We start from the raw sequence: 26,884 nt of genomic DNA on the forward strand, positions 1-26,884 counted from the left end.
CTTAAAGAGATTAAAACTGCTGTAGTTGTACCCTTATCACTTATTTTTAAACAATCGTATCTAGAGGGTGAAGTTGTTGATGACTGGAAAAATGCCCATTTTAAAGCCTCATTTAAAAAGGGCTCCAGAGACGATGCTTCTATATTATTACTGTCCTATAAGCTTGACTTGTATTTCATGCAAAATAATGGAAAAACTAATCAGAGACCGCATTGTTAGCTAAATGATTAATAATAAGTAGTTTTCAGACATTCAGTATGGTTTTCGATCCCTTCGTTCATGTGCTTTGTAGTTGCTTGAAGTTATGGAGACTTGGACTAAATGGTTGGATGATGGAAAAAGCTTTGATTGCATATATTTGACTTTAGTAAAGCATTCGATACCGTACCTCATGCTAGACTGAACAACAAACTTATATCGTATGGTATTGATGGGAAAATGTAAGGTTGGGTAAAATCCTTTTTGAATAATAGAAAGCAGAGAGTCATTGTGAATAAGGATATGTCAGAATGGAGTGAAGTTACCAGTGGCGTACCTCAAGGCAGCGTACTCGGGCCAACACTTTTTTTGATATACATTAATGACATTGATGACATGATTGAAAGCACTATCCGACTGTTCGCTGATGACACCAAGTTGTTCAGCTCAACTGAAGTGCCCTTGGACAATGATCAAATTCAGAGAGATACTGATAGACTTTCCCAGTGGAGTGATACATGGTTATTAAAGTTCAATACTGCGAAATGTAGTACCGGTACTCTTCATTATGGTATACATAATCCAAATATGACTTACTTGTTAGGAGAAGGACCTGATAAAACAGAAATACCTAATAATACCCAAGAATGTGACCTTGGAATACTATTTTCTACTGACTTGAAATTTAATGCGAATATTAATAAATGTATTAACAAAGCAAACAGCATAATTGGGCTTGTTTAAAGAACTTTTCATTACATAAATACAAAACAATTTAGGAAACTCTATAAGGGCTTGATAAGACTGCATCTTGAATATAGAAACTTGATATGGAACCCTAGATATTTAAAAGATATTGAAAGTATAGAGCGGGTACAAAAGAGAGCAACTAAGCTAGTCCATTGTGTGAAATATTTACCGTACCCAGAAAGATTAAGTTTTTAAGATTCCAACATTAGCATATAGTCTTTTTAGTGGGGACATGATTGAGGTCTATAAGTTGTTGCATGGCAAAGAAGATATTGAGTACACTAAGTTTTTTTTATCTTAATCCTAATACAACAAGAGGACACTAACTTAAACTTAAGAAAAAGTCTTTTAAGAAAGATGTCAGGAAACATTTCTTCTCTCAGAGGGTAATCACACCATGGAACCTTTTAACAGATGAAAACGTTACAGCGCCGTCACTGAATACTTTTAAAAACCGATTGGACATATTCATGGAAGACCAATTATACACAGTAATACCTGATAGAACCTGGGTCCCTGACCATGAGGGGGCTATTAGAGGCTGAGTCAGCCTGCGGCCCTAACCCAATATGTATATGTATGTATGTAAATATTAAGAATCCCTTAAAAGCTGTGTATGAAAATATAGTTTAGTTACCATTAAAGCATAAAAAAGATATGCCAATAAGCAGTGTTAGCACCAAGTCAATTTTACTCGCATCCTTGCAACTAACAAACTTCAATCATTGAACCTTAAACATGAAGTTAATCTGAACTGCCTTATGCAAAATTGGCTTTTATACCATATGTGTCCACAGAAGCTCCAGATCAGACTATACATTTTCGCATTCTGGTCATTAGCTACCCAGTCTGGTAGAGGTAATTTGTAAATTAAGACCTCCAGAAGTATGGGTTTTGCTCCAGCCTTCTCTTGAAATTCTCAAACCATTGGGACACCTTACTTAAAGGCACAAACACTTCAGTAGGATTTACAGTCATCTGGGACTGAGTCAAAGAGAAGGACGAGGCAAAATTAAACAAGTTTTCACACATTTTCTGTGAGAACTCAATGAATGGTTCTACCCTGGATGTGTTAGCAAATGTGGCCGGGGTCTGCTGCTGTAATTGGCTCTCTAACTCCAGGGAAATACCGATCTGAGCAAGGTGTGACTCTGCATCCATATCACCAAATGGGTGGCTGCTGTTGTTGGCGTCTAGAAATAATAATCAATTAGATATTGCCCATGTCATGAAACTATAACACAAATCAATAGGATATTGCCCATGTCATGAAATTTCAAATGGGTAATTTTTCCTTATACTCTTATAACCCAGATACAGAATGTAAGCATAAAACTGAATCTTTTTTTAATGTTCAATAGACCAATGTACATTATCTGTGTCTATCATAAGAAATTATGTTCATACAATAAAAAATGCCCAATATATTTACACATTGTTATTTACATTTTGTGCATCCATATTCGCACAAGTCTCAAACACTGCTGAATAACTAGTTAAGTCCATTACACATTTGCAATATATCAATTAAATATTGTTATATAATTATTAGACATTGCCTAACTATATATCATACATTGTCTTAGTATTTAGAATAAAATAAAGTGTCTACATTAATATATGATATTTCTGAATACGTTATGTACAAATAATATGTTCTTGTTGTTTTATGGATCAAAATGTTCAACAAGAGGGCCATGGTGGCCCTGGTTGCTCACCTGAGAAGTATTAATGATAAGTAAGGGTTGTAAAACATTCTGCAGAACAATTTTACTAAATGACATTTTGAGAATATTTAATAAAGGTTATTCAGATAGCAAAAAACATGTTTGTTGTTGTTGATAACCACCAATCATCATAAACACCCATGTTTTTCAAAGAATTAGAACCATTTTCGAAATCAGCTGTGATATCATAAGAACAAAAGTTTCACGAAGATTGGAAATAAATGTCAATTCTACATTGTTAACAAGGTTTAACTGTAGCCATATAAGGAAAACTGCCCCGCCCCCTTCAGGCAATGATTTCAACAGACTGGAACAAATTTTTAACTCGGCCCAGATATCATAACAAGAGTATTCACATGTTTTTTCAGCCGAGATTTCATTGGAACAAATGTTCAACTCAAGAAGATTGGCAAATAAATGTGGCTTATAAAGTGTCAACAGCCCCCAGCATCCATGTTTTTCAACAAAGCAGAAGCATTTTCATGTTCTGATCAAGTTTCATAAAGATTGGATAATAAATGTGACTTCTAGAGTGATAACAAGGTTTTACTACATAGCCATATAAGGAAAAATGCCACACCCCCTTGCAGCCATGTTTATTTTAACGGATCTCAACCATTTTCGAACTCAGCCCAGATATCATTAGTACAAATATTCTGACCAAGTTTCATGAGCATTGGACCAAAAATGTGACTTCTAGAGTGTTAACAAGGTTTTACTATAGCCATATAAAGAAAACTGCCCCGCCTCCTGGCAGCCATATTTTTCAACAGACCAGAACCATTTTCAAACTCATCCAAGATATCCTAAAAAATATGTTCTGACTAAGTTTCATGAAGATTGGACAATAAATGTGACTTCTAGAGTGTAAACAAGGTTTTACTATACACTAAAGCCATATAAGGTAAACTGCCACGCCCCCTGGCGGCCATGTTTTTCATTCAACTGGAACCATTTTCGAACTCTTCCAAGATATTATTGGGACACATGTTCTGACCAAGTTTTATGAAGATTGGACTAAAAATGTGACTTCTAGAGTGTTAACAAGGTTTTACTATAGCCATATTAGGCAACTGCCATATCCTGGCAGCCATGTTTTTCAACCAACCAAAACCATTTTCGAACTCGTTCAAGATATCATTATAACAAATGTTCTGAGTTATTTTCATGAAGATTGGACAATAAATGTGACTTCTAGAGTGTTAACAAGGTTTTACTATAGCCATATTAGGAAAACTGCCCCGCCCCCTGGTGGCCATGTTTTTCATCCAACCGGAACAATTTTTGAACTTGTCCAAGATTTCATTGGGACACATGTTCCCACCATGTTTCATGCAGATTGGACTAAAAATGTGACTTCTACTTGTTAACAAGGTTTTACTATAGCCATATAAGGAAAACTGCCACGCCCCCTGGCAGCCATGTTTTTCAACCAACTGGAACCATTTTCGTATTCGTCCAAGATATTATTGAGACACATGTTCTAACCAAGATTTCATGAAGATTGGACAATAAATGTGACCTTTAGAGTGTTAACAAGGTAAATGTTGAAGACGCACGATGCACAACGCACGACGCACAAAAGGCGATCACAATAGCTCACCATGAGCACGTTGTGCTCAGGTGAGCTAAAAATGCGTGCAGGCAAATGATCCTTAACCTGATTATTTTTTATTTAACACATATTGTATGAGTAATGTAATTTAACTAAAACAAATGTATGTGCATGTACATACAGATAGTAATAAAATTACCCCGGAGGGGGGGGGGGGGTAACTTCCTATACACGGGTATATAGGGGTGTGCCGATTTTATGGGGTGTGTTTTTTGACTTAAATTATAGAAATGGGTATGGTTTTGAGCATCTAAGTATAGATATGGGTATTGAAATCAGAAATTTGCTTGTATATAAAAGTATATAGATTTGAAAGTATCAGTATCAAAATTGGTATGATAAATGTCATTCTTGTATATAAATGGGCATCAAGAAGTAAATTTCAGTGGCGGGAGAGATGCAGAAACTTGACTGTTTTTATATGTTGCTTGATCGACCAAGATGAAATGCACTGACGTCATATATTAACATACGCCATATATGTGACGAAATCTACATAATCTTAAAGTGCCGGGAAAAGTGCAGTTACTGCAGATGATTTATGAAAATTGTGTCGGAATTAGACGACTGTCAAAATAACCGACTTTACGCGACATGTGTACACGGAATTATACTCTATCATTCCCGGCTGTCATTGTGACATCTTGGATAATAGCTCTAATATATGTTTTGTAGAAAATTTTGATTATGTGTGGAATCAAGAAATCGTTATCACAGGCTTTGAAATTAAATTAAGAAAACATATTTAATTTCCGGTCATACATAAATATAGGATTTTATTTAAAGTTGAAAACATATTGAAAATGGGGATTTCTATTACCATAGACGAATTGGAAAGCGACCAAGCTGTTTTCGTAGACAGTTTAGATATTTCTCTAGCTCAAATAAGGGTCCAGTTTATTAAATTTTTTGTATTGAAATGGGTCCACTTTCTCAATGGTATCGTATACAAATGAGTATGCTTTTTTCAAAAATCTTGTATCAAAATGGGTCTACTTAATCAGAGTTCCAGTATAAAAATGGGTCACATATCGGAAGTCTCAGCGGGACACCCCTACCCTAAAATTTGGGAAGTTACCCCCCCCCCCCCCCTGGGATTTAATGGTTAGACAAAGAAAACAAATACTGTTGAAAACCGCATAAACACTACAAACAAATGATGATCTGATTTGCTGTATTCTGCATTTATAACATGAAGAATTATGCAAGTGATCTTCAAATGATATTACAGACACAGACAATCGACCACACAAAAAAAAAACATAAAGTATGTGTCAAAAATATTAGTAGGAAAAAGGCATTGAGCATGCTATGCAAAATTAATTTCTTCGCATCTCCCAACCTACCTATTTCTTTCAATAAAATTGCTTAATGAGAGTGCCTAAAGGCCCTTTGTAACTCACCTAAGACAAATAAAGACTAACTTGTTTTGTGAAGATTTTGTGACATTTGTGTAATAACAGACTTAGAACAATATACCGGTAAGTTTTTTTTCTTAAAACACATAAAAAAGAAACCCATGGAGTGGGTTCAATCCCATTTACATTATTTGAACAAACTTAGTTGGGGCATTGGCATCCAAATGATGAACCAGGTGCCTACCGGTCTGGGACAGTCAGTAGATTTAGCATAGGAAAACCCTTAGAGGACTGAGACTTCTTGAGTTCGCCAGAAGCTACCAACTCAGCCTGTCTAACAGGCTCACCCACACAAACCATCAAGAACAGCGCCTGGCATGTTAAGTATGAGAAAGTACACAACTAGATCAAATTCATACTGGCGCCACATGTGTTATAGTCCAGCATTAACAAGGCGAAGTTTAAGAACTATCGGTAATTTATCATCAAGAACACTCCATTGGATCTGACTCGAAGAAACTGAAAGATCCAGATAAAGCTGAGGAATGTCAATCACAGACATGTGGCAAGTTTACAATCCTGAATATCCTAAACAATGGCATTGACATCATCACCACCAACATCAAGGAATTCCTCATATCATGGGCTGAAGAAGTGCTTTGGAGAGAGAAGAAAGAACCATGGGTGTCAAGACAAAAGAAGAAAGCTGAGAGCATGAAAAAAACACCAGCCGGAACTCTGAAAGCGAACAGGCAGGTGAGAAAGAAGATGAAAGAGGCCAAGGAGGAGTGATTGAGGAGAAGTGTAAGAACATTGACAACATTGACAAAACAATGACCACATTCAGGAGTAAGGTCTACGGCACCCTCAAGACCCTCGCAAAGACCAGTAAGGCAAAAACCAGTGTTATAGCAGATGTTGATGGGAACCGAGAGTGCCATAGTCATGAATAGGAGGACTTAATACTGCAGGGACCTCTATACCTCCACCAGATCCCAGTTTCTGTCATTATAATCCCAGACCAGAAATAGATAATGAAAGACCGTCTATACTAAAGACAGAGGTGGAGGAGGCGGTGCGCACTCTGAAGGCATGAAAATCTCCGGGAATGGTCAACATCCCTTCTGAGCTTAATAGAGAAGACATGAATGCAGCAATAAAGGCACTAGAAGAGAAGAAGTGGTCAAAGGAGTGGACCCAGTCTCTGGTCATCCCCCTACAAAAAGGCAACCTAAAGCTGTGGCAGAATAACTGCAAAATAAGCCTCATAAGACATCACAGGAAAGTCATGCTACGCATTATCCTCAACCGATTGGAAAGTAAGTCCAAGAACTGCTGGCAGAGGAGCAGGCTGGATTCAGAGTTGGCCTGGGCACAGAAGAACAGATCTAGCATTGTTATCATTCAGAAAAAAGCTATTCAACAACTTTTTTACTTGAAGAAAGTTTCTGAATGTGTGTGGCATGAAGGTCTTTGGTAGGTTCTTGGAGGATTAAACATTGATGAAGGGCTGCTACAAGTTATCAATGAAGTCGGTAGCACATTCCTTCTTAATGGACAGATGGGTGACCTCTTCCGGACATCAGAGGGAACCCGCCAGGGATTTCTGCTCATCCATATCCTGTTTAACCTCTGCGTAGAAAATATACTAAAGAACACCATCCAAGACCACTAGCTAACCCTCCATCTACGTTGGTGTCAGACTCATATCTAACTTGAGATTCACTAATGACATTGATCTAATGCATGGCATCAGCAGTAGACTCCAATGTCTCAGGAACAGACTATGAAAGTGCAGTAGCTTATGAATCAGCATGGACGAAGCAGAGATCATGGTGAACAGCAGGAATAATATCCTAGCAGACATCATTATCATCATAAACAGCGAGAATCTGGAGGAGATGACCAGCTTCAAGTGCTTGGGAGAAACCCTGTCTAAGTATGGTACCAGTACTGCAGAGGTCGGAATAAGAATTGCAATTGCAACCGTACCAATGATCAGACCAGCAGCTCAATCAGCATCCCCACCAATTCCATATCCTATTGTACAGCTGCGAGACCTGGGCGCTGCACATTGACACAGAATGCAGCCCTTTTGAACACAAGTGTCTCAGAACAATGAGCATCTCTTACACAGAGCACGTCTGAGACATGACAGCAGCCAAACAAACACTCTTGGCGACTGTGAAATAATAAAAGCTGGCTTGGTTTGGACATGTCATCCAGCACGATTCACTATTCTTCAGGGAACACAGAGGGATGTTGCAGTCAAGGCAGTAAGAAGAAAAGCCTGAAGGCAATGGGAAAGGGTGAACATACCACCATATGGATCAGATAAGCTACTTACAACAGCCCACAACAGACCTAACTGGTAGAGGATCTCTCTTTCATTGCCCCTTGTTTCCCCCAAATGGCCTGAACGGTCAAGGAAACAATGATGATGATGATGAGTAGAGGACAACCATTTGATGTTGCACACTAAATATTTAAATTCTAAACCCTTGCAGTTTCAGGTAATAAGATAAGTTTAAGTTATATACAACATAAGTCTAAAGAAATCATGTGGGCCTTAGGGGATGGTTTGTTTTGTTACCAGGGTATGATTGGAATAATTTTGGAGGAAAAATATATGATGTTCCACAAAAAATATATCAAACTCCTGACCCTTGCACTTTCAGAAAAGATTTTTTAAAGTTAATTCATATTTACTTTTATAAATCATTTAAACCAGTGTTCTCGATAAAAATTTGAATAGCCAGTTTTATTTTCAAAGTAGTCTGCCACTAGGAACTAAAACAGGCATTTTGGGAAATTTGGAAAAAGCAGCAAGAGCCAAGATTGTTAGTAACTGGTGAAATCACCGGCTGTCAGTTCTGTTAGAGAACACTGTTTGACCCCTAAGGTTGGCAAAATTTGGACCTTGGGACATGACTTGAACAAACTGAGCAGAGGATCACTATGTGACATAACATACAAAATAAAAAACACTTTAGATCCTGAGGTGTCAGGGAAGATTTTTAAAGTTTGTATTATCCGTACCTACCTTAATCAAGGAAAACAAGCAATGACCAGCGTGTGAAACCAAGTTTGACCCCAAGTGCATAATTTGAACAAACTTTGTAAATGATAACAATACAATATTACAATTGTTATATTAAACCCTTTACCCTTTTAGTTTCATAGAAGATATTTTAAAGATATTAACTATGTAAGTTGTATAACGATATAAATTATGTGATCAGTTGGGCGTGGCAAGTTTTTACCCCAGGTGTATGATTTGAAGACACTTTTGAAGGACACCTAGACAATTTTACCCACCATAAATTAAAACCAAGAACCTTGTGGGTTTAGAGAGAAAAAGTTTTCATTTCCAAACATTTGTTAAGCTTCAGTGACCTTCATATGCAAAAGACCAGAACAATTAAAATAACTGTGAAAACGGTCCCCGATTGATCATCACTGTGATGTTTTGTTCAAATCAGTCAAGGGGTTAAGAGGAGATGTCAATAGAAGACAACTTTTAAGCACCTTATGCACGCAGACACTAAGGGATGACTGACAATAAGGTTTCCTTAAAGCTATCCATGAGCACTATGCGTTCAGGTAACAGTGAGTTTTTTTCATTCAAAATCGGGTCCGGTAATCGGCCCCATTCCCTCTGGAAAAAGTATATATTTTTTCCCAAATGGGAGCAAAAATCCCCAATGGAAGGTTTAAAAAAAAATCATTTTTAGATCTCAATACACATGTATTTTGTTCATCTCCCATCCATATAAGTTCAACCTTAGTAAATAAAATACTGAAAACACTTATATTCTCAATTTTGAAGCATTTTTTAGGAAAACAAAAACAACACTAATTTCCCAATTTTAGTCAAAACGCCACAAAATTTCCCCATCCAAAGGGACCAGGCCCTATTCCCAAAATGGTGAAAAAACACACCGGATAAGATAAAAACATGCGCTACTATTGAACACCAATCAACCCCAAATTGGAGTCTTGCAATTTAAGCCCAAATATGTTCAGTGCATAGTAATTTAAAAGTGTGATACCAAAATGTTACCTGATGGCTTCAGATTTGTAATCTTGAAAATTGCACTTGGCTTGCTGTTGGTTATATGTCCTAAAAGCATCCATGACTGACCAGAGGAGCTTGGCCATGAAAAATACACTGAAATTTAAATTTGTTCAACTTTACAGTTTCTCAATTGACATGCACCGCAACTTGCATTACCAATTGATAGAGCAATTGTAAGAATCTGAAAACAGTCACTGAAATGTGTTGTGTAGACATAATATAATTATAAACCATGGCAATTAAAGACTTACTTGGGCTATAAAAGCATTTCAAAGTCGAACAACCTTGTTGTTTTAAAAAGTTATGATTTTTTCGCGTTTTCTCATCTTTTGTTGCTACTGCAAAAAACAACACTGTAACTTAATATTTCAAAACTTGTGTTGCAAGCAGAGTCCATTGATGAACTAGGATTTTAAGTTGTAAAACTTCACAACATTATAGTTGTATGTACCTGCACCTCCATATCCCTCGGGAAAAGAGACTTGTCCTGTCATGAAGACAACTATGTGGTTGATATTGTCTGCCTCCGGAATATTAAATAAAACCTGGTTTTCACTCACTAGCTGACATTCTGTTTGGACCTATAAATGGAGGACAAAATGTGTCATTTGTACTAAGAATAAAAGTGCTATGTTACATGTACATTGATTTCCAAAATAATGGAAATTTATGAAAATTATAACTTTAAAAATCCTATTTGCCATTCTGAAGTAAATTTGCCGGATATAAAATGTAGCTCTACTGTTGTGTTAAATACATGTATAGCATTTAAATATATATAACATGTACTATGCCACATTAAGGCATAAACAAAGTGCAATAAATGTATTGTTAATGTCTCATTTATTAGATCTAGCGGTCAGCGAAACTTTTTTTGTCTTCATAGCAAATGGGACTACGAATTTACCTATTCCATAGGCCAAGGTCATTGTGCATATAATTATTTTACAATGAAATTATCATAAAAAATACAACTACAATATATGAGTCATGCTCCGGGAAAAGTGGGGTTAATGTATTTGCGTAATTTGGTGTCCCAGATAAGCCTGGGCAGTATAGTATGTGAATTTCCTGCAACAATATCTGAACATTTACGAGCAAACGCGCAGACCTAACTAAAAGCGCAGGAAAGTAAGTGTGCTTAAATTTAAAGATAAAAGATTAATAAACACAGTTATCTACTACCCCACATACACTTTCATTCAGGCATGCTGTCTTTTCTTTTTTAGTTGCTGAATTGCAAAGAGCAGGCCGTCCTGGCTTGAGCTCTGCTTAACAACATTATTAATGTTCATGAGAACTGCGTCGATGCTGCCCTAGGCGTATCTTGTGTTCACTTGTACATAATTTGGATATTGTCGCCGGAACATGGAATATATTGTCAAACAAAAAACAACAACAACAACATTTTGTATCTCATCAAATCTATGTAAGCATACAACATCGAGCGTTGAACTTTTGGTTATTGCTTTAAGGAACACTGATTTTGTACGGGTTATCTTAATTTTACAAAATATTAATTGATTTTTAGTTTTTATGGGGCTTTAAACTTCTTTTTTTTTCTTTTAATTCAATGGTTTATCAAATGGACACCCCACCGATAAACTTCAAATTGAATTCAATTGACAATGCACATATGAATTGAATTGATTTTATCAAAATTTATGCTTTTCAGTTGTTTATTTAAAGGGACATATTTATGATTTGAATATATGACGTTTCAAAACAGCAGTGAGATCTATCTATCTTTTGGTTATTATTTACAGATCGCGCAGTCAGTGCGAGAAAAAGTTTTATACAATATTGTACAATAAAGAATTTACAGTGAGACGTCAAAAAAGAAGGTAAGACTGAAAAAAAGTTTGAAAGTGTTAGTATATGTATAGACAAGAGTTAAAATCAGGTTAAAAACACACTCTGCCGCAACTGATTGTATGAAATTTGGCTTACTGCCAGCTTGAAGGATTCAAGCGTTGGCAGGAGGACGATTTCAGATGGGAGGTTGTTCCATAGTATGACTGTGCTAGGAAAATAGGAGAATTTATAATAAGCAACTGTGTGAATCTGCCTATAAGCTAAAGGATGGGCTTTTCAAGATACATGGGGACTGGGACAGCCACTAAAGAGTGGACAATTTTGTAAAATAATACTATTTTAGCATCAGTCCGTCTGTTCTCTAGAGATCTTATACCGAGTGACTGTTGCATGTCTGAGACACTATCATAAGTGGAATAGCTGTTATTTATCCATCTGATTGCTCTTCTCTGAACGATTTCGATTTTATTGATGTTTTGTTTAGTGTATGGCGACCAGACTGGAGACGAGTATTCTACTTGAGGCCTAACAAGTGTTTTATAGGCAGTTTCTTTTACTTTTCTGTTTTTAGTTTGGATGTTACGTTTAAGGAAACCAAGTGTTCTATTTTGCTGTTGTACATATTCTATTCATGTGAGTGTTGAAAGACAGGTCTATGGATAAGTCTACTCCTAAGTATTTTGCACTTGGTACGCTTTCAAGGATATGGCCATGTTATATATAATTATGTTTGATTTTATGTTTGTTTCAGGTTCTATTAAGAACTTGGCATTTACTGGGGTTAAAATGCATTTCCCATTTGGTTTCCCATTGTTCCGAGGTGTTAAGATTTTGCTGTAGTTGGTTGCAATCTCTTAGGTTGTTGATCGTGAGGTAGACAGCGGTGTCATCAGCGAAGAGACAGACTTGGGATCTTACGTGATCTGGTAGATTGTTAATACAGAGAAGAAATAAGAGGGGGCCTTGGACAGAGCCTTGGGGCACACCAGATGTCACAGGAACTTCATCTGATTTCTTGCCCTCCAGTACGACAACTTGAGTTCGACCTATTAAGAAAGAACGGATTCAGTCAAGAGTACAGCCTCTGATACCATGTTCATGAAGTTAATAGAGAAGTTTAGAATGGCTGACTTTGTCAAAAGCCTTGCTAAACTCACAGTCCAGTAGAATAAGATCTGACTGCTGGCCTGCAACAAGGGTTCTCGCGAGGTCATCTACCAGTTGGATGAGTTGCGTTTCCCAGGAACGGCGTTCCCTAAAACCATGTTGGAGATCATATAATATATTGTATCTAGTAAAACAAGGGACAAAATTGTCACAAAACCAGGTTTTCATTGTGAAAAAAAAAATCTGATAAAGGGAGAAAACTCAAACTGAACTTTTGAAATGAACAAACAAAATTAACCCCCTTTGTAAGTTTTTTTTTTTAAAAAAATATATTTTTAGTCGTGGCGACCTTGACATTGGAGATATTGATGTGATTCTTTCGTGCGACACACCGTCCCATGATGGTGAACAAATGTGCCAAATGATTTTAAAATCTCACAATGAATGACATAGTTATGGCCAGGACAAGCTCATTTATGGCCATTTTTGACCTTTGAACTCAAAGTGTGACCTTGACCTTGGAGATATCGACGTAATTATTTCGCACGACACACCGTCCAATGATGGTGAACAAATGTGCCAAATGATTTTAAAATCTGACAATGAACGACATAGTTATGGCCTGGACAAGCTTGTTCCGCCCGCCCACCTGCCAGCCCGCCAGCCAGCCAGCCTGCCCGCATTCGCCAATCTAATAACCAGTTTTTTCCTTCGGAAAACCTGGTTAATGAGCACAAATGTTAGATGCTATGATATGTTCAGTAAGTTTACAAAGAATACAAGTCAGAGTTATAGGATGGTAGTATGATGGGTCACTCTGGGGTCTGCTTTTATAGAGGGGGGCAACATTTCCCTTTGTCCAATCAGATGGTACCAGAAGCTATAGACTTTTGGAGAAAAATTTGGAGAATAGGAGCTATTTGTCAGCAAATCTCTTTCAGCATAACTGGCTTAATGTTGTCTAGACCAGCAGCTTTATCAGTTTTGAGGTTTGATAATAGTTTGAGAATACCGTTAAGGCTGATAGAAATGTCAGGCATTGATGGGTACTTGCTTCTGAGATGAAAGGGGAGATCAGCATCACAACATTTGTCTCTGATTTTATGAAGACAAGACTGCCCAAGAGAAAGAGGGTTCAGTGAAGTGAAACAGATTGAAACTGTTGGTTAAGAATGTTTGCTTTTTCAATGTTAATATATTTCAGTGCGCCACTGTATTTGTCATGAAGAGGTGCAATACCTTGATTATCCTGTTGAGCATTTTTAATTAATAAAAATAGTTTTTTTGTTGAGAAAGAACTTTGGTCCAGGTTGGTGTCATCAATGCCTAAGATGCTCTCCAAGTAATTTGTATAGGATGTTTTGATTTCTTGCCATATTAAATGTTTTAAGACTTGGTGGTTTTTTTTGGCCAAATGGTGCATTCCAGCGTGTGTTGACAGTATAAATAATTTGTCTCTTTTTCTAATGAGTATTTTAATTTTTATGGTTATCCAGGGCAAAGATCTTTTTTTCTTGTATAATTTTTGTTGGAATGAATTTGGAGATGCCTTGTTCAATGAGATTTTTAAAACTGATCCAAATGTCCTCTACACTCTTGGTTTCACATCCATTGAGTAATCTATTACTCTCCTGTTCAACATTACTTTAAAAGGTCTACCAATCTGCTTTTTTAATATATATGTGTATTTTTCTTGGTTTTGGTTTATTTATTGCTTATACATCATAATTTATTACTACAATGTCATGGTCTGATATACCAGGAAGAGTACAAATAATTTTTGTGAGATTATGCATATTTTACACTCTATTTACTGTGAAATGACATTATTATTTTATGCCATACAGTCGGTCCGGTAGTTCCGGATCACTAGCATAAATAATGGTGTTAATATTTTTAAAAGAAAGCCATTGCTTTCAAAATACTTGGATTGTTGAGGCAAAATATTTCATCTTTCAGGCCATATTAATTTATTAATACTTACCAATACATTTCAGATGCCAAATTGAACTTATTCACTTGCATAAAGTCGCCTAGTTCTGAATCGAGTGCAGGTAATTTTGGATCACTCGGACTATTTGGTCAGGGAGCATCTAAAATCTTATTTTGACTGTCAACAATTATTTTGACTGTCAAAAAAAATGATGCATGTATTAAATAAACATCAGATAGGTTCGTTTGTTTCAGTTTAACAACTGTCTGACAATTTAAAAATATTATAGGGTGTGTGTCTGTACACAAGACGAATAAATATGTGAAAAGTATTTATGTTTTGATTTGAAATGGATTCCTCTGTATTATTGGTTAAACAAAACAAAAATAAATACTCAATACAAGCAATTTATTGATAAACTCAAGATAACTTCTTGGGAAATAACATAGTATAATAACATTTAACAACAATAGAATCACAATAATGTAAACAAGAGGGCCTGAAAGGCCCAAAGTCGCTCACCTGAGATAAAAAGAAATGACCTGTTCTTTGAAGCCCAAGATATCAATAGAACAAATGTTCTAACCAAGTTTCATGAAGAATGAACAACAAATGGCCCCCTGGCGACCATGTTTTTCAACAGACTGGAACCATTTTTGAACTCGTCCAAGATATTATTGGGACAAATCTTCTGACAAAGTTTCATGAAGATCCAAAAATAAATGTGGCCTCTACAGTGTTAACAAGGCAAATATTCATGACGCACAACAGAAGACAGACAATTGACAAAAGGTGATCATAAAAGTTCACCATGAGCAAAAAATATTATGCTCATATTGTCACCATGTGTGAAGATCAGCAAGTGTCATTCAGATTGAACTAAAAATGTGACTAAAAGTATTCACAATGTTTCACTATAAACAACTGTGGTAGTGCGGTCTCCTTCACTTACGCAATTGAACCGGTCACGGGACAGTTACGAGTTATGTAACTTTGTGAGCACTTTGTAATACGGAAATATGTATCGAGTCTAATTAAAGAACGCTTATTTCCGGTCAGGATGACACCACTGACTGGTTGTAATTCAATTAACTAAAGGCGTCCAGTCAGATACGCCTGAATACACTCAGAGAATTAATCTATAAGTGAAAACCAAAGCATCCTTAACGAAAATAACTAACTTTTATTCAAAGAACTAGAAAAATGAAGAACAATGACAGAGAATTAAGGACAGGTACAAGCCAAGTCTAAAGAATCTAAGCATTGTTAAAAATGAACAAATACAGCAAATACCTTAATGACTGTAAAAAGAAGCCTGTTTAAACTATAACTCTTATATAAAAGGTGTATTTTCTCAAACCGTCATTGTTATGAATATTAGACCAGTTATATTTACCATTTGTATACCTTTTCTGTACATGTTGTATCATATAACACAAGGGAATAGTAACATTATATACTGTGAACTCCTTACAATCCAATATTAAGTAAGGAGATTATTCATATCTATGTCTATTCATATCTATGTTTTCATTAAATTAAACTCATATCTATGTTTTCAGTAAAATATAAATATAAACTGGAAAAGTGATTCCTTTTAAAGTCTCTTTATCAATTAATTAATACTGTTATTTTTCAGTCAGATTCAATTATATATTATATTATCATAATCTAAAACTGCAAATATGTATTCTGTTATTGATTATTAATTCATATGTAGCTAAAAAGAATTATGACCCGATTACTTTCTTAAGAATATATAGTGAATAATTCAACATTTTGTGCAAGTAGATTATCCTTTAACATGTAATTTGTTTAATTCTCATCAGATTATTTGCAAATGGATAATATCATGATCTCAGAAAATTAAAACACTGAACAGCACATTTCATCTTTCTTATCAGTTATAATCATAACACACAGTCTGGTCACAAGCAGATATCAAATTACTTTGCCAGGGGTTTTTCTGCCTACTTTGGGAAAAGTAGTCTGACCAAATTGGGAATTTTTTATCGACAAAATTGCCCATTTTAGGATTTTTGTTTCGTGAAACGGCTCATTTTGGGAAAAAAATGAATTAATCATGCTTAAATAAGTCTGTGGTTTAACAATTTTCTTTATATAAACACATGCAAAACAAACACTGCCCAAACACAAGTTACAGCAACATTTTTGGCCGAGCTAAAATAGAGCCATGGGTATTTCATTTCATACTTTAATGTATTAAATGACGATTGAACTACAACTTTCTTATAAGGCTCTGAGCATTCAGTTGCCGATTTTGTGATTGACGGCCCTGGCATTACTTCTGTTGCTGTTACATTTTGCTGCGTATCGTCTGAGCCTGTCTGTTCAGGGTTACTCGCGGCAGTAATTTCAGGAAGATTCTGAGCGTTTTGAAAACATCGATTATATCGTTACACATCCTTTAGCATCTATTTTTTGTGTTTTTTTAATGTAATATTTACTATTGTGCGAAGCCATGATTGAAAATAAGCGTCTACAGATATGGTATAGAATGTGTATTGTGCGGCTCTATATACTCTTGTATAATGCGGAACAGTTCGAACGTCATCGCAGAGAGTAAATGCATCTGGCAAATACACCAAAAAATCTGTGTCACTAAAGGCTTTATTACGTCACGAATGAAGGGAAGTCACTCGTTCGATAAAAAATATGTTTACTTTTTACGATTTTGGAAGATTTTATTTTTTGGAATTGGGAAAAATGCAATCAAAATTCGATTGGGAACGGGTTTGCTTTGGGAATGCCTCCGTTTCCCGGAGGTGCAGACAGTGCTGAAAAACCCCTGTCTGCTCCCCAGTGTTTTATTGCCAGGCAATTAATTATGGATTTCTCCTTTCATGATAAGGTTTTTGGTGAAAATGTTGCCTTTGTCCTATAACTCTGTGGAACTCTGTAGGGGTTTTCTCAAAGATGGCTTTCTGTAATAGTTCCCATTATAGATTAATTTGCTACAAACTGATAACAAATGTGACAAAACAATAAGTACAGATTTACACAAGAAATTACAACATAGCCAAAAATGTCATTATACTAGAAAAATATGCAATTTGAAGTATTTACCCTATAAGTGTTTTGAAACCAAGGGGTTTAACAAATTCCAATGGTGAACTAAATGAGTCAGAAGGTAAAACAAGGGAGTTAACTATTAGAAAGTATGTACAGAAAGTATGTACAGGTTATCTTTCTTTAACATTATGGCTTATCACAACTAGACTGTTCATATGTTTTCACTATATATACATATAGAGAAAACTGCCCCATCCCCTGGCGGCCATGTTTTTCCACCAATCATGACCATTTTCAAACTTGTCCGAGATATCTATAAAATTGATGTTTAGAATTTTTTATGATGATTAGGCAATAAATGTGACTTCTAGAGTGTTCACAAGCTTTTTTTACTATATAAATATAAGGAAAATGACCCCCCCCTACCGGCCATGCTTTTTTACCGATACGAACCATTTTCGAACTCAACCGTCATTTCCAGAAAACACATGTTCTGACCAAATTTCATGAAGATTGGCCCAAAAATGTGACTTCTAGAGTGTTCACATGTTTTCACTATATACATATAGAGAAAACTGCCCCGCCCCCTGGGGGCCATGTTTTTTCACCGATCTGGACCATTTTCGAACTTGTCCGAAATATCAATGAAACCAATGTTTTGACCAAGTTTCCTGATGATTGGGCAAAAATTGTGACTTCTAGAGTGTTCACAAGGTTTCTCTATAGCCATATATGGAATACTGCCCCGCCCCCTGGCGGCCATGTTTTTCAACGGACCAGAACCATTTTTGAACTCAACCATTATATTATTTAGACAAACATTTTGACAAAGTTACATGAAGATTGGGCATCAAATGTGACTTCTACAGTGTTCACAAGGTTTTTCTGTTTTTTGACCTAGTGACCTAGTTTTTGACCCAGGCTGATCCAGTTTTGAACTCAGTCGAGGTATCAATGGGACAAGTGTTCTGACCAAGTTTCATATAGATAAGACAATATTTGTGGCCTCTGGAGTGTTCACAAGGCAAATATTGACGACGACGCACGACGGACAAAAGGCGATCACAAAAGCTCACCATGAGCACGTGGTGCTCAAGTGAGCTAAAAATGTATGACAATATTACATATATGCTTATGACTAGAACATTTTATCTATGACTAGAAAATATTTATATAACTAAGGTCCTAAAAAATACAGAACTTTATATAAATGTATTTATAACAAGAGATGTGTTTGTCAGGAACACAATGCCCGCTGTTGCGCTGCTTTGATTTTTTTATCATTTGGCAGGTACAGATAATTATCTCCCTTTAAAGCTTATTACTTCCCTTGGATTATTTTTTTTTACCTTTGACATTGAACGATGACATTGACCTTTCACCACTCAAAATGTGCAGCTCCATGAGATACACATGCATTATAAATATCAAGTTTCTATTTTAAATACTGCAAAAGTTATCGCAAAACTTTAACTAAGGTAAAAGTTTTGGGACTGAATGACAGACAGGCCAAAAACAATATGCTCCTGATCATTCGATCCGGGGGCATAAAAATGACAACTGAACATAAACAAGTACCTCTGGAATGCATTTGCTAATAATAGGATCACAATAATGTAAAAATATATAAAAGTATCCATAACAATTATAACATAAACCAGTACCTCTGGAATAAATTTGCTAAAGCAATGGAAAACAATACTAGATATCAAGTTACTTTCTTGGTAAATAACATAGTATGATAACGTGTAACAATAATAGGATCACAATAATGTAAAAATAATGTAGTACAAGTTTCCAAAAAAATATAACATAAACCAGTACCTCTGGGATAAAAATGGTAAAGAAATGGAAAACAATATCAAGTAAAATTTTTGGTAAATAACATATTATGACAACATTTAACAATAATAGGATCACAATAATGAAAAAATATACAATGCGGGGAATCACGTGGTCAGATTTGAGAAAAAATGGCCTCCGATGCCTCGATTCGATGGAGAAATTGAGTCTTCAAACAGGTACATCTACCTTATTACTTACTTGTTTTTAATCGGATAACGCCTATCATAGGGCCAGCCGGAAGCAGTTTCAGCTAGTATCAAGCGTTTTCCGCTGGTTGGTCAGAGTGTGGAGATAACTCATGGAATATTTTGCGATTTCCTGACGGTTCATTTTTTCTCAAATCTGACCAAGTGATTCCCCACATTGATATATAAAAGTCCCCGCATTGATATATAAAAGTATCCGCTTCAGCCTCTTTGCCAACGACTGTGCAGAGCACCCGTGCTTTTTAGGACCCATCAGTCTAACTTGACAATTATCTAAAATGCAAAATCCTAGCATAAATACACATTAAAATGAGGGCCTGAAAGGCCCAAAGTCGCTCATCTTAAATAAAAAGAAATGACCTGTTCTTTGCAGCCCAAGATATCAATGGAACAAATGTTCTAACCAAGTATCATGAAGAATGAACAACAAATGGCCCCTTTGCGGCCATGTTTTTTTAACAGACCTGACCCATTTTTTAACTTTTCCAAGATATGTCCAAATTTCATGAAGATTGGGAAAAAATGTGTCTTCTAGACTGTTCACAGTCATGTTGTCACTATATACATATAAAGAAAACTGCCCCACTCCCTGGTGGCCATGTTTTTTCACTGATCATGACCATTTTCAAACTCGTCCGTAACATCCACATAACCAATGTTTTGACAAAATTTCATGATGATTAGGCAAAACATGTGACTTCTAGAGTGTTCACAAGCTTTTTTACTATATAAATATAAGGAAAAAGACCCCCCCCCTGGCGGCCATATTTTTTTTACCGATCCAAACCATTATCGAACTCAACTGTTCTATCCAGGTGTGGTAGAGTTGTCTCCTTTGCTTACGCAAATGAACCGGTCACAGGATGGTTACAAGTTATGTAACTTTGTGAGCACTTATGTAATGTGGAAGTATTTATTTGACGAACTCTTATTTCCGGTCAGGATGACAATACTGACTGGTTGTAATTCAATTAACTAAAGGCATTCAGTCAGGGACGCCTAAATACACTCAAAGAATTTATTTATAAGTAAAAACCAAGGCACCAATTTTTATTCCAAGAACTCGCAAAATGAAGTACAATGACAGAAAATTAAGAACAGGTACAAGCCAAGTCTAAAGAATCTAAGTATCATTACAAAAATGAACAACAGCAAATACCTTAATGAATGTAAAAAGTTCAAAATCTGTCAAAAAAACTGATATAAATATAAGTTACTGTTAGTCTAGAAAGTGCTTCAAAAATCTAGTTTACAAAATAGGTCTAATTTAATCTAAAGAAAAATATTTATGGAGATTAGGAAACTTCAGTGAATAAAATGTAAAAATAAGAAAAATTTATTAAAGTAATTGAAATAGAATAGAGTCTTTCTAATTTAGAAAATGCCAAATAGAAACAAGGGCTGTTTGTAAATCATGCATGCCCCCCATATGGGCTCTCCGTTGTAGTGACAGCCATTGTGTGAATATGTTTTTTGTCACTGTGACCTTGACCTTTGACCTAGTGACCTGAAAATCAATAGGGGTCATCTGCCAGTCATGATCAATGTACCTATGAAGTTTCATGATCCTAGCCATAAGCGTTCTTGAGTTATCATCCGGACACCATTTTACTATTTCGGGTCACCGTGACCTTGACCTTCGACCTAGTGACTTGAAAATCAATAGGGGTCATCTCCGAGTCATGATCAATCTACCTATTAAGTTTCATGATCCTATGAATAAGCGTTCTTCAGTTATCACCCGGAAACCATTTTACTATTTCGGGTCACCGTGACCTTGACCTTTGACCTAGTGACCTGAAAATCAATAGGGGTCATCTGCAAGTCATGATCAATCTACCTACACAGTTTCATGATCCTAGGCATAAGTGTGCTTGAGTTATCATCCGGAAACCATTTTACTATTTCGGGTCACTGTGACCTTGACCTTTGACCTAGTGACCTGAAAATCAATAGGGGTCATCTGCGAGTCATGATCAATCTACCTATCAAGTTTCATGATCCTAGGCCTAAGCGTTCTTGAGTTATCATCCGGAAACCATTTTACTATTTCGGGTCACTGTGACCTTGACCTTTGACCTAGTGACCTGAAAATCAATAGGGGTCATCTGCGAGTCATGATCAATCTACCTATCAAGTTTCATGATCCTAGGCCTTAGCGTTCTTGAGTTATCATCCGGAAACCATTTTACTATTTCGGGTAATCGTGACCTTGACCTTTGACCTAGTGACCTCAAAATCAATAGGAGTCATCTGCGAGTCATGATCAATGTACCTATGAAGTTTCATGATCCTAGGCCTAAGCGTTCTTGAGTTATCATCCGGAAACCACCTGGTGGACGGACCGACCGACAGACCGACCGACAGACCGACATGTGCAAAGCAATATACCCCCTCTGCTTCGATGGGGGGGCATAATAATCTAAATAAAAGAATAATTTAAAAAATAATGCCAAAATGTCTTGATGCTGGTGTTAAAAATAATTTAGAGTTTAATTATTTCAAAATTCCAACCTTTTTCAAGAGCTGTTAACTTTTCAAGAAAGCATCAAGAAGTGTTCAAATCAGCCAAAACAGCTTATTTTATACAGTTCAGAAGAGATCAATGGCAGAGTAGTCAATTTTCCCTCAGAACAATGCATTTATCAATGATCAATATCTTCCCAAATTCCAGTGCAGAACTAAAATAGATTACTGAACAAGGTTAAACAAGGGAGATAAATACTGCATGAATACTGCAAAATCATGTACATGTTGTCTTTCTTTCAGTTATCTCTTAGTTGAAAGGCTTATCATAAGTGTTAATGACTAAAACAGTTATGTTAACTATGAACATTCTGTGTTATGAAAAATTACATAATACAGTTAATGTCACATAATATTGACATAATAAAACAGAACTTTACTACACAGGAAACCAATGTTCTGACCAAATTTCATGAAGATTGAGCAAACTAGAAAGTTAACAAGATTTTACTATAGCCATATATAGCCATATAAGGAAAAATGCCCCGCCCCTTGGCAGCCATGTTTTTCAAGCCAAGGTTACCATTTTTGAACTCATCCAAGATATCATTGGGACAAATCATCTGAGCAAGTTTCATGAAGATCGAAAAATAAATGTGGCCTCTAGAGTTTTAACAAGGTTTAACTATAGCCATATATGGAAAAATGCCCCGCCCCCTGGCGGCCATGTTTTTCAACCAACCAACATCATTTTCGAACTCGTCCAACATATCATTGTGATGAATCTTCTGACCAAGTTTCATGAAGATCGGACAATAAATGTGGCCTCTAGAGTGTTAACAAGATTTTACTATAGCCATATAAGATAAATGCCCTGCCCCTTGGCAGCCACGTTGTTCAAGCAAACGTAACCATTTTCGAACTCATCCAAGTTATCATTGAGACCAATCTTCTGACCAAATTTCATAAAGATTGGACAATAAATGTGGCCTCTAGAGACTTAACAAGTCAAATGTTGACGCTGCACAACGCATGAAGCACGACGGACGACGGATAAAAGGCGATCACAAAAGCTCACCATGAGCACGTTATGCTCAGGTGAGCTAAAAATAGGATAAATATTTAAAATATTACCAACCTCCTTCCAGCACTACATCTTACCATTATTTATTAATCCATATATTTTTCTATAGTACAGTTTTTAGCACTCCGCTGGTTTTTTATTACTCTGCTATTATAACTTTAAATATTATAACTTATTAATACACGCATAAACATAAAAACAAACCAAGATGCATGCAACAAATGCTTACTGTATGTGTTAGCCTTGACCTTGTGACTTAGACCTAATGCCTCATAACTGGTTTGCATAATAGATCTCAATCAGATGCATGAACATGTAAATATGGAGAACCAGGTCCATAAAGTTTCATTTTATGAGCGAGGTTAAAGTTTAGGGGCAGACAGACAGACAGAATAAACAGAATTCAATCTTATTCTCTGTATTTATCGACATTGAAGTCACAAAATAGTACTATCATTAAATAATTCCAATGGAACAATATATCAAATTTATGAGAAACTATGCACTTTTCATTTCATATATATACAAAAACTTTTGTGGTACATGTAGCTAGAGCTTTAAAATATTACAAACTGAGTATTTAAACAATAAACAACTGTTTTGAGATTTTCCCCAATCAGCTGATCCGCAACTGACATGTACACGAGGTGCAATGTCCATGCTTTTATTTCCATAAATCATTAACATATACTAAAATCACTCACAGGAATTTAAAACAGAGATGTGGATAACGTCTCTGTTAAAAATAATAATAAATAAACAAATTCATACCATATGTCCCTGCATTTACCAAGGAAATGTGCTTCTAAATCATCCTTCAATTGTTGACGCGTGTTATTGATAGACGGTGCGACGGTAAAATGACACGACTGTGATAGTTCCTAAAGCGTAATTTTCAATGAAAACATCGTTGAAATAAGAAGCAAAACTTTGTTATTGCTTGAAATTGATAACATTTTCCAAAAATCACAGTTACATTTATGTGTCAATATCAGGTTTTTTTTTCCACTTTTTGGGAAGATAGCCCATGGCTTTGGAATTGGGAATTTTATCAGCATTTTCATGAAATTGGGAAAATTAATTCATTAGCCTTTTTTTCCACACGAAAAGTCCACTGATTAGGGAAATACTAAATTTGATTTAACTCTTTATAATCATTCAAATTATAAGAAAAAAATCATATTATACTTTGTTAGATGTAATTGAATTAAAATTGAGATACAATACACATAAGACTTCTTTCTAAAAAAAAAAAAAAAATGTTTTTTTTTTTTGTTTTTTTTTTGGAAATTGGGAATATTTTGCCACATTTTGGGAAAAAGTATACTTTTTGGGATTGGGAACATAGCCGAATTTCGGCTATAAAATCGGGCCAAAAAAAACCCTGAATATCTTTTAGAATAATATTTTAATTAAATCATAGAATTGATTCGGAATTACCAGAGATCCGGAACTACCTGATCGACTGTAATATTGCTACTCCTCTGAAACTATCTAGTTTTATCTGTTTAAAATGTCAACAAACGAAGGCATTTGATAAACAAAAAATGTTTGTTTTGTAACAAATCATCAAATTGAATCACTCATTAAAATAGAAAATGAATTAATATCCCTGATAACTTGTAAATTAAAATCGATCAGCCATCAAAACCAACAAATAAATAAATGAATAGTTGTTTGTAACCGGTGGTAGTGTTTTTCAATACAAGTTCAACATTTTTCATCGCGAAATTATGGGACAAATTTACCAATCGACCCGAGACGAGTATCCCAAACATCGTATTTGCACTCATTTTCGTCAGATTTTGTACGGAACCACGCGCGTCAAAAATGCCTTTTAACACAATAATATTTAAAAGTCAACTCTGTTTCGGAAATATCAAGAATCAATGTTATAAAAGGCTTTTTTCCATACACTTTCAAATCAAGATGAGACAAGTGCTTGATCGTGACGTCATTGCAGACGACGTAAATTCGAAGAATATAGAACGCGCGCAGCCTTTTTAAATGCAGGTAAACATATAAGAATTAAGATAGCACTCATCTTGCTTCTTTGACTGATTAGCATTAATAGTTTGTATTACCCCGATTAAGGCGAAAGAGGGCATATAGTGATCGGACCGTCCGTCTGTCTGTCCGCCTGTCCTTCCGTCACACTTTGCGTTTAGGTTTCGCGTTTAACTTTAGGTTTCGAAAAATGCTCATAACTTTTATGTCCATTCACATAGCAACTTGATATTTGGCATGCTTGTGTATCTCATGGAGCTGCACATTTTGAGTGGTTAAAGGTCAAGGTCATCCTTCAAGGTCAAAGGTCAAAAACATGTATCAACGGCGCAGTAGGGGGCATTCTGTTCCTAACAAACACTTCTCTTGTTTTAACCGATTTCATTTTAATGATTGTGCTCCGTCATGCATATATCGTTAAAGTACCTCTTCTGAAACCTCACCTCCTTTCAAACCCTTCATTTGTTTAGATTTTATTTGCATGTGCGCATGCGCACTACGTCACCGTTTTTTGTGTAAAAGTAATTTGTTAACGACGACTTACACATAGCAGCAAATCGACGAAAATGCGTAAAAAACAGTTAGAATAAGTATCGTCACGTCACCTATTTTCGCCGTTCTCCTATTTTCGCCGATAACATTTGGTGCAATATAACCTATATATCGTCACGCGAGATTTCTCAGTTGACCTAGTCCTAGAATAAACAACATTGTCACGGATGAATACACCGTGATTTCTTTTTAAAATGGACATCCGAAAGGTAAGAAATAAACAGATGAAAACTAACCTGCAACAAAAGGCAAATTTTCTTAATGCCCTTTTTCGTTCCTGGTACTTCCTATATTATTTATTTTAAACGAGTGACTTTGTTCATTATCTTACTTGTAAATTGTGCAGCAGACACAGTATGACGTCACATAGGCGCGATATGTCAAATATTTGACAGCATATGAAAAGCCCGTGAAAAATGCGTGCTATATCTCCTTATCACACTTCATGATTTACCAAGTCTATTTTCAGGCCCCTCCTTCGGAAAGAGGCAGCTACAGGGCCGGTTATTCACATGATGACCTTACACATGCGTTCAATATGTGTATTGAACAAGGGCTTCCTGTTGAGAGGGTTGCTAAAAAGTTCGGTATTCCGATAAACACTTTAAAAGACAGAGTTCGTGGAAAAATTGACATAGACACAGTGAAATCTGGCCCTTCCCCTTCCTTTGATATCATGCAGGAAACATTGCTCTGTGAGCATATTAAAACTATGGCAGAAATTGGCATGGGTTATTCTCGTCAAGAAACAATTAACCTAGCCTCTGATTATGCCATTCATTTGGGAATCAAAAAACAGGGTGAAAGTTTAAGTTTGAAATGGTTGTATGGGTTTTTGGGTAGATGGCCGGAGTTAAAGGTAAAAAAACCTCAATCACTTGAAATAGCAAGGGCCAGAAGTGCCACTAAGACCACAATTGAAAACTATTTTAAAGAATTAAACAATATATTAACCAAATATCATTTGACAGACAAGCCATCCAGAATCTACAATATTGACGAAAAAGGTCTTAGTACAAATCACAAACCACCTAAAATTGTTACAGGCAAGGCCTACAAAGCACAGGCGGTGACAGCTGGTAAGTCCCAGACGGTAACCCTTATTGGTGG

The 26,884-nt window shown here is 36.0% G+C and overlaps 2 protein-coding genes across 2 annotated transcripts in view; one reads left to right on the top strand and one right to left on the bottom strand.

Annotated features, from left to right (window-relative positions):
- Positions 1-1,169: 1,169 nt before the first annotated feature.
- Positions 1,170-25,138, bottom strand: LOC127841445 (protein Hikeshi-like). Its single transcript, XM_052370277.1, has 4 exons — positions 24,964-25,138; positions 10,178-10,307; positions 9,712-9,819; positions 1,170-2,141 (listed from the first exon to the last, which is right to left on the bottom strand). The coding sequence occupies exons 1-4, from the start codon at positions 25,006-25,008 to the stop codon at positions 1,819-1,821; spliced, it is 606 nt and encodes a 201-aa protein (XP_052226237.1). The 5' UTR covers positions 25,009-25,138; the 3' UTR covers positions 1,170-1,818.
- LOC127841388 (uncharacterized) overlaps positions 25,102-26,884 on the top strand; it is a 36,816-nt gene continuing 35,033 nt past the window's right edge. Inside the window, exon 1 of the mRNA XM_052370202.1 lies at positions 25,102-25,228. Coding sequence (XP_052226162.1) covers positions 25,223-25,228 — 6 coding nt within the window. The 5' untranslated portion in view covers positions 25,102-25,222. The remainder of the gene's footprint in view (positions 25,229-26,884) is intronic.

Source organism: Dreissena polymorpha, chromosome 1, assembly GCF_020536995.1.
Source record: "Dreissena polymorpha isolate Duluth1 chromosome 1, UMN_Dpol_1.0, whole genome shotgun sequence".
Classification (NCBI taxonomy): domain Eukaryota; kingdom Metazoa; phylum Mollusca; class Bivalvia; order Myida; family Dreissenidae; genus Dreissena; species Dreissena polymorpha.

Bases quoted from the DNA above. Each gene is read 5' to 3' on its own strand.
- LOC127841445 (XM_052370277.1), bottom strand. From the start codon at position 25,008: ATGAGTGCAAATACGATGTTTGGGATACTCGTCTCGGGTCGATTG. The intron at 10,308-24,963 runs GTAAATTTGTCC...CTCCATTTATAG, and splicing joins TACTCGTCTCGGGTCGATTG to GTCCAAACAGAATGTCAGCT. The intron at 9,820-10,177 runs GTACATACAACT...TTTAAATTTCAG, and splicing joins CGAGGGATATGGAGGTGCAG to TGTATTTTTCATGGCCAAGC.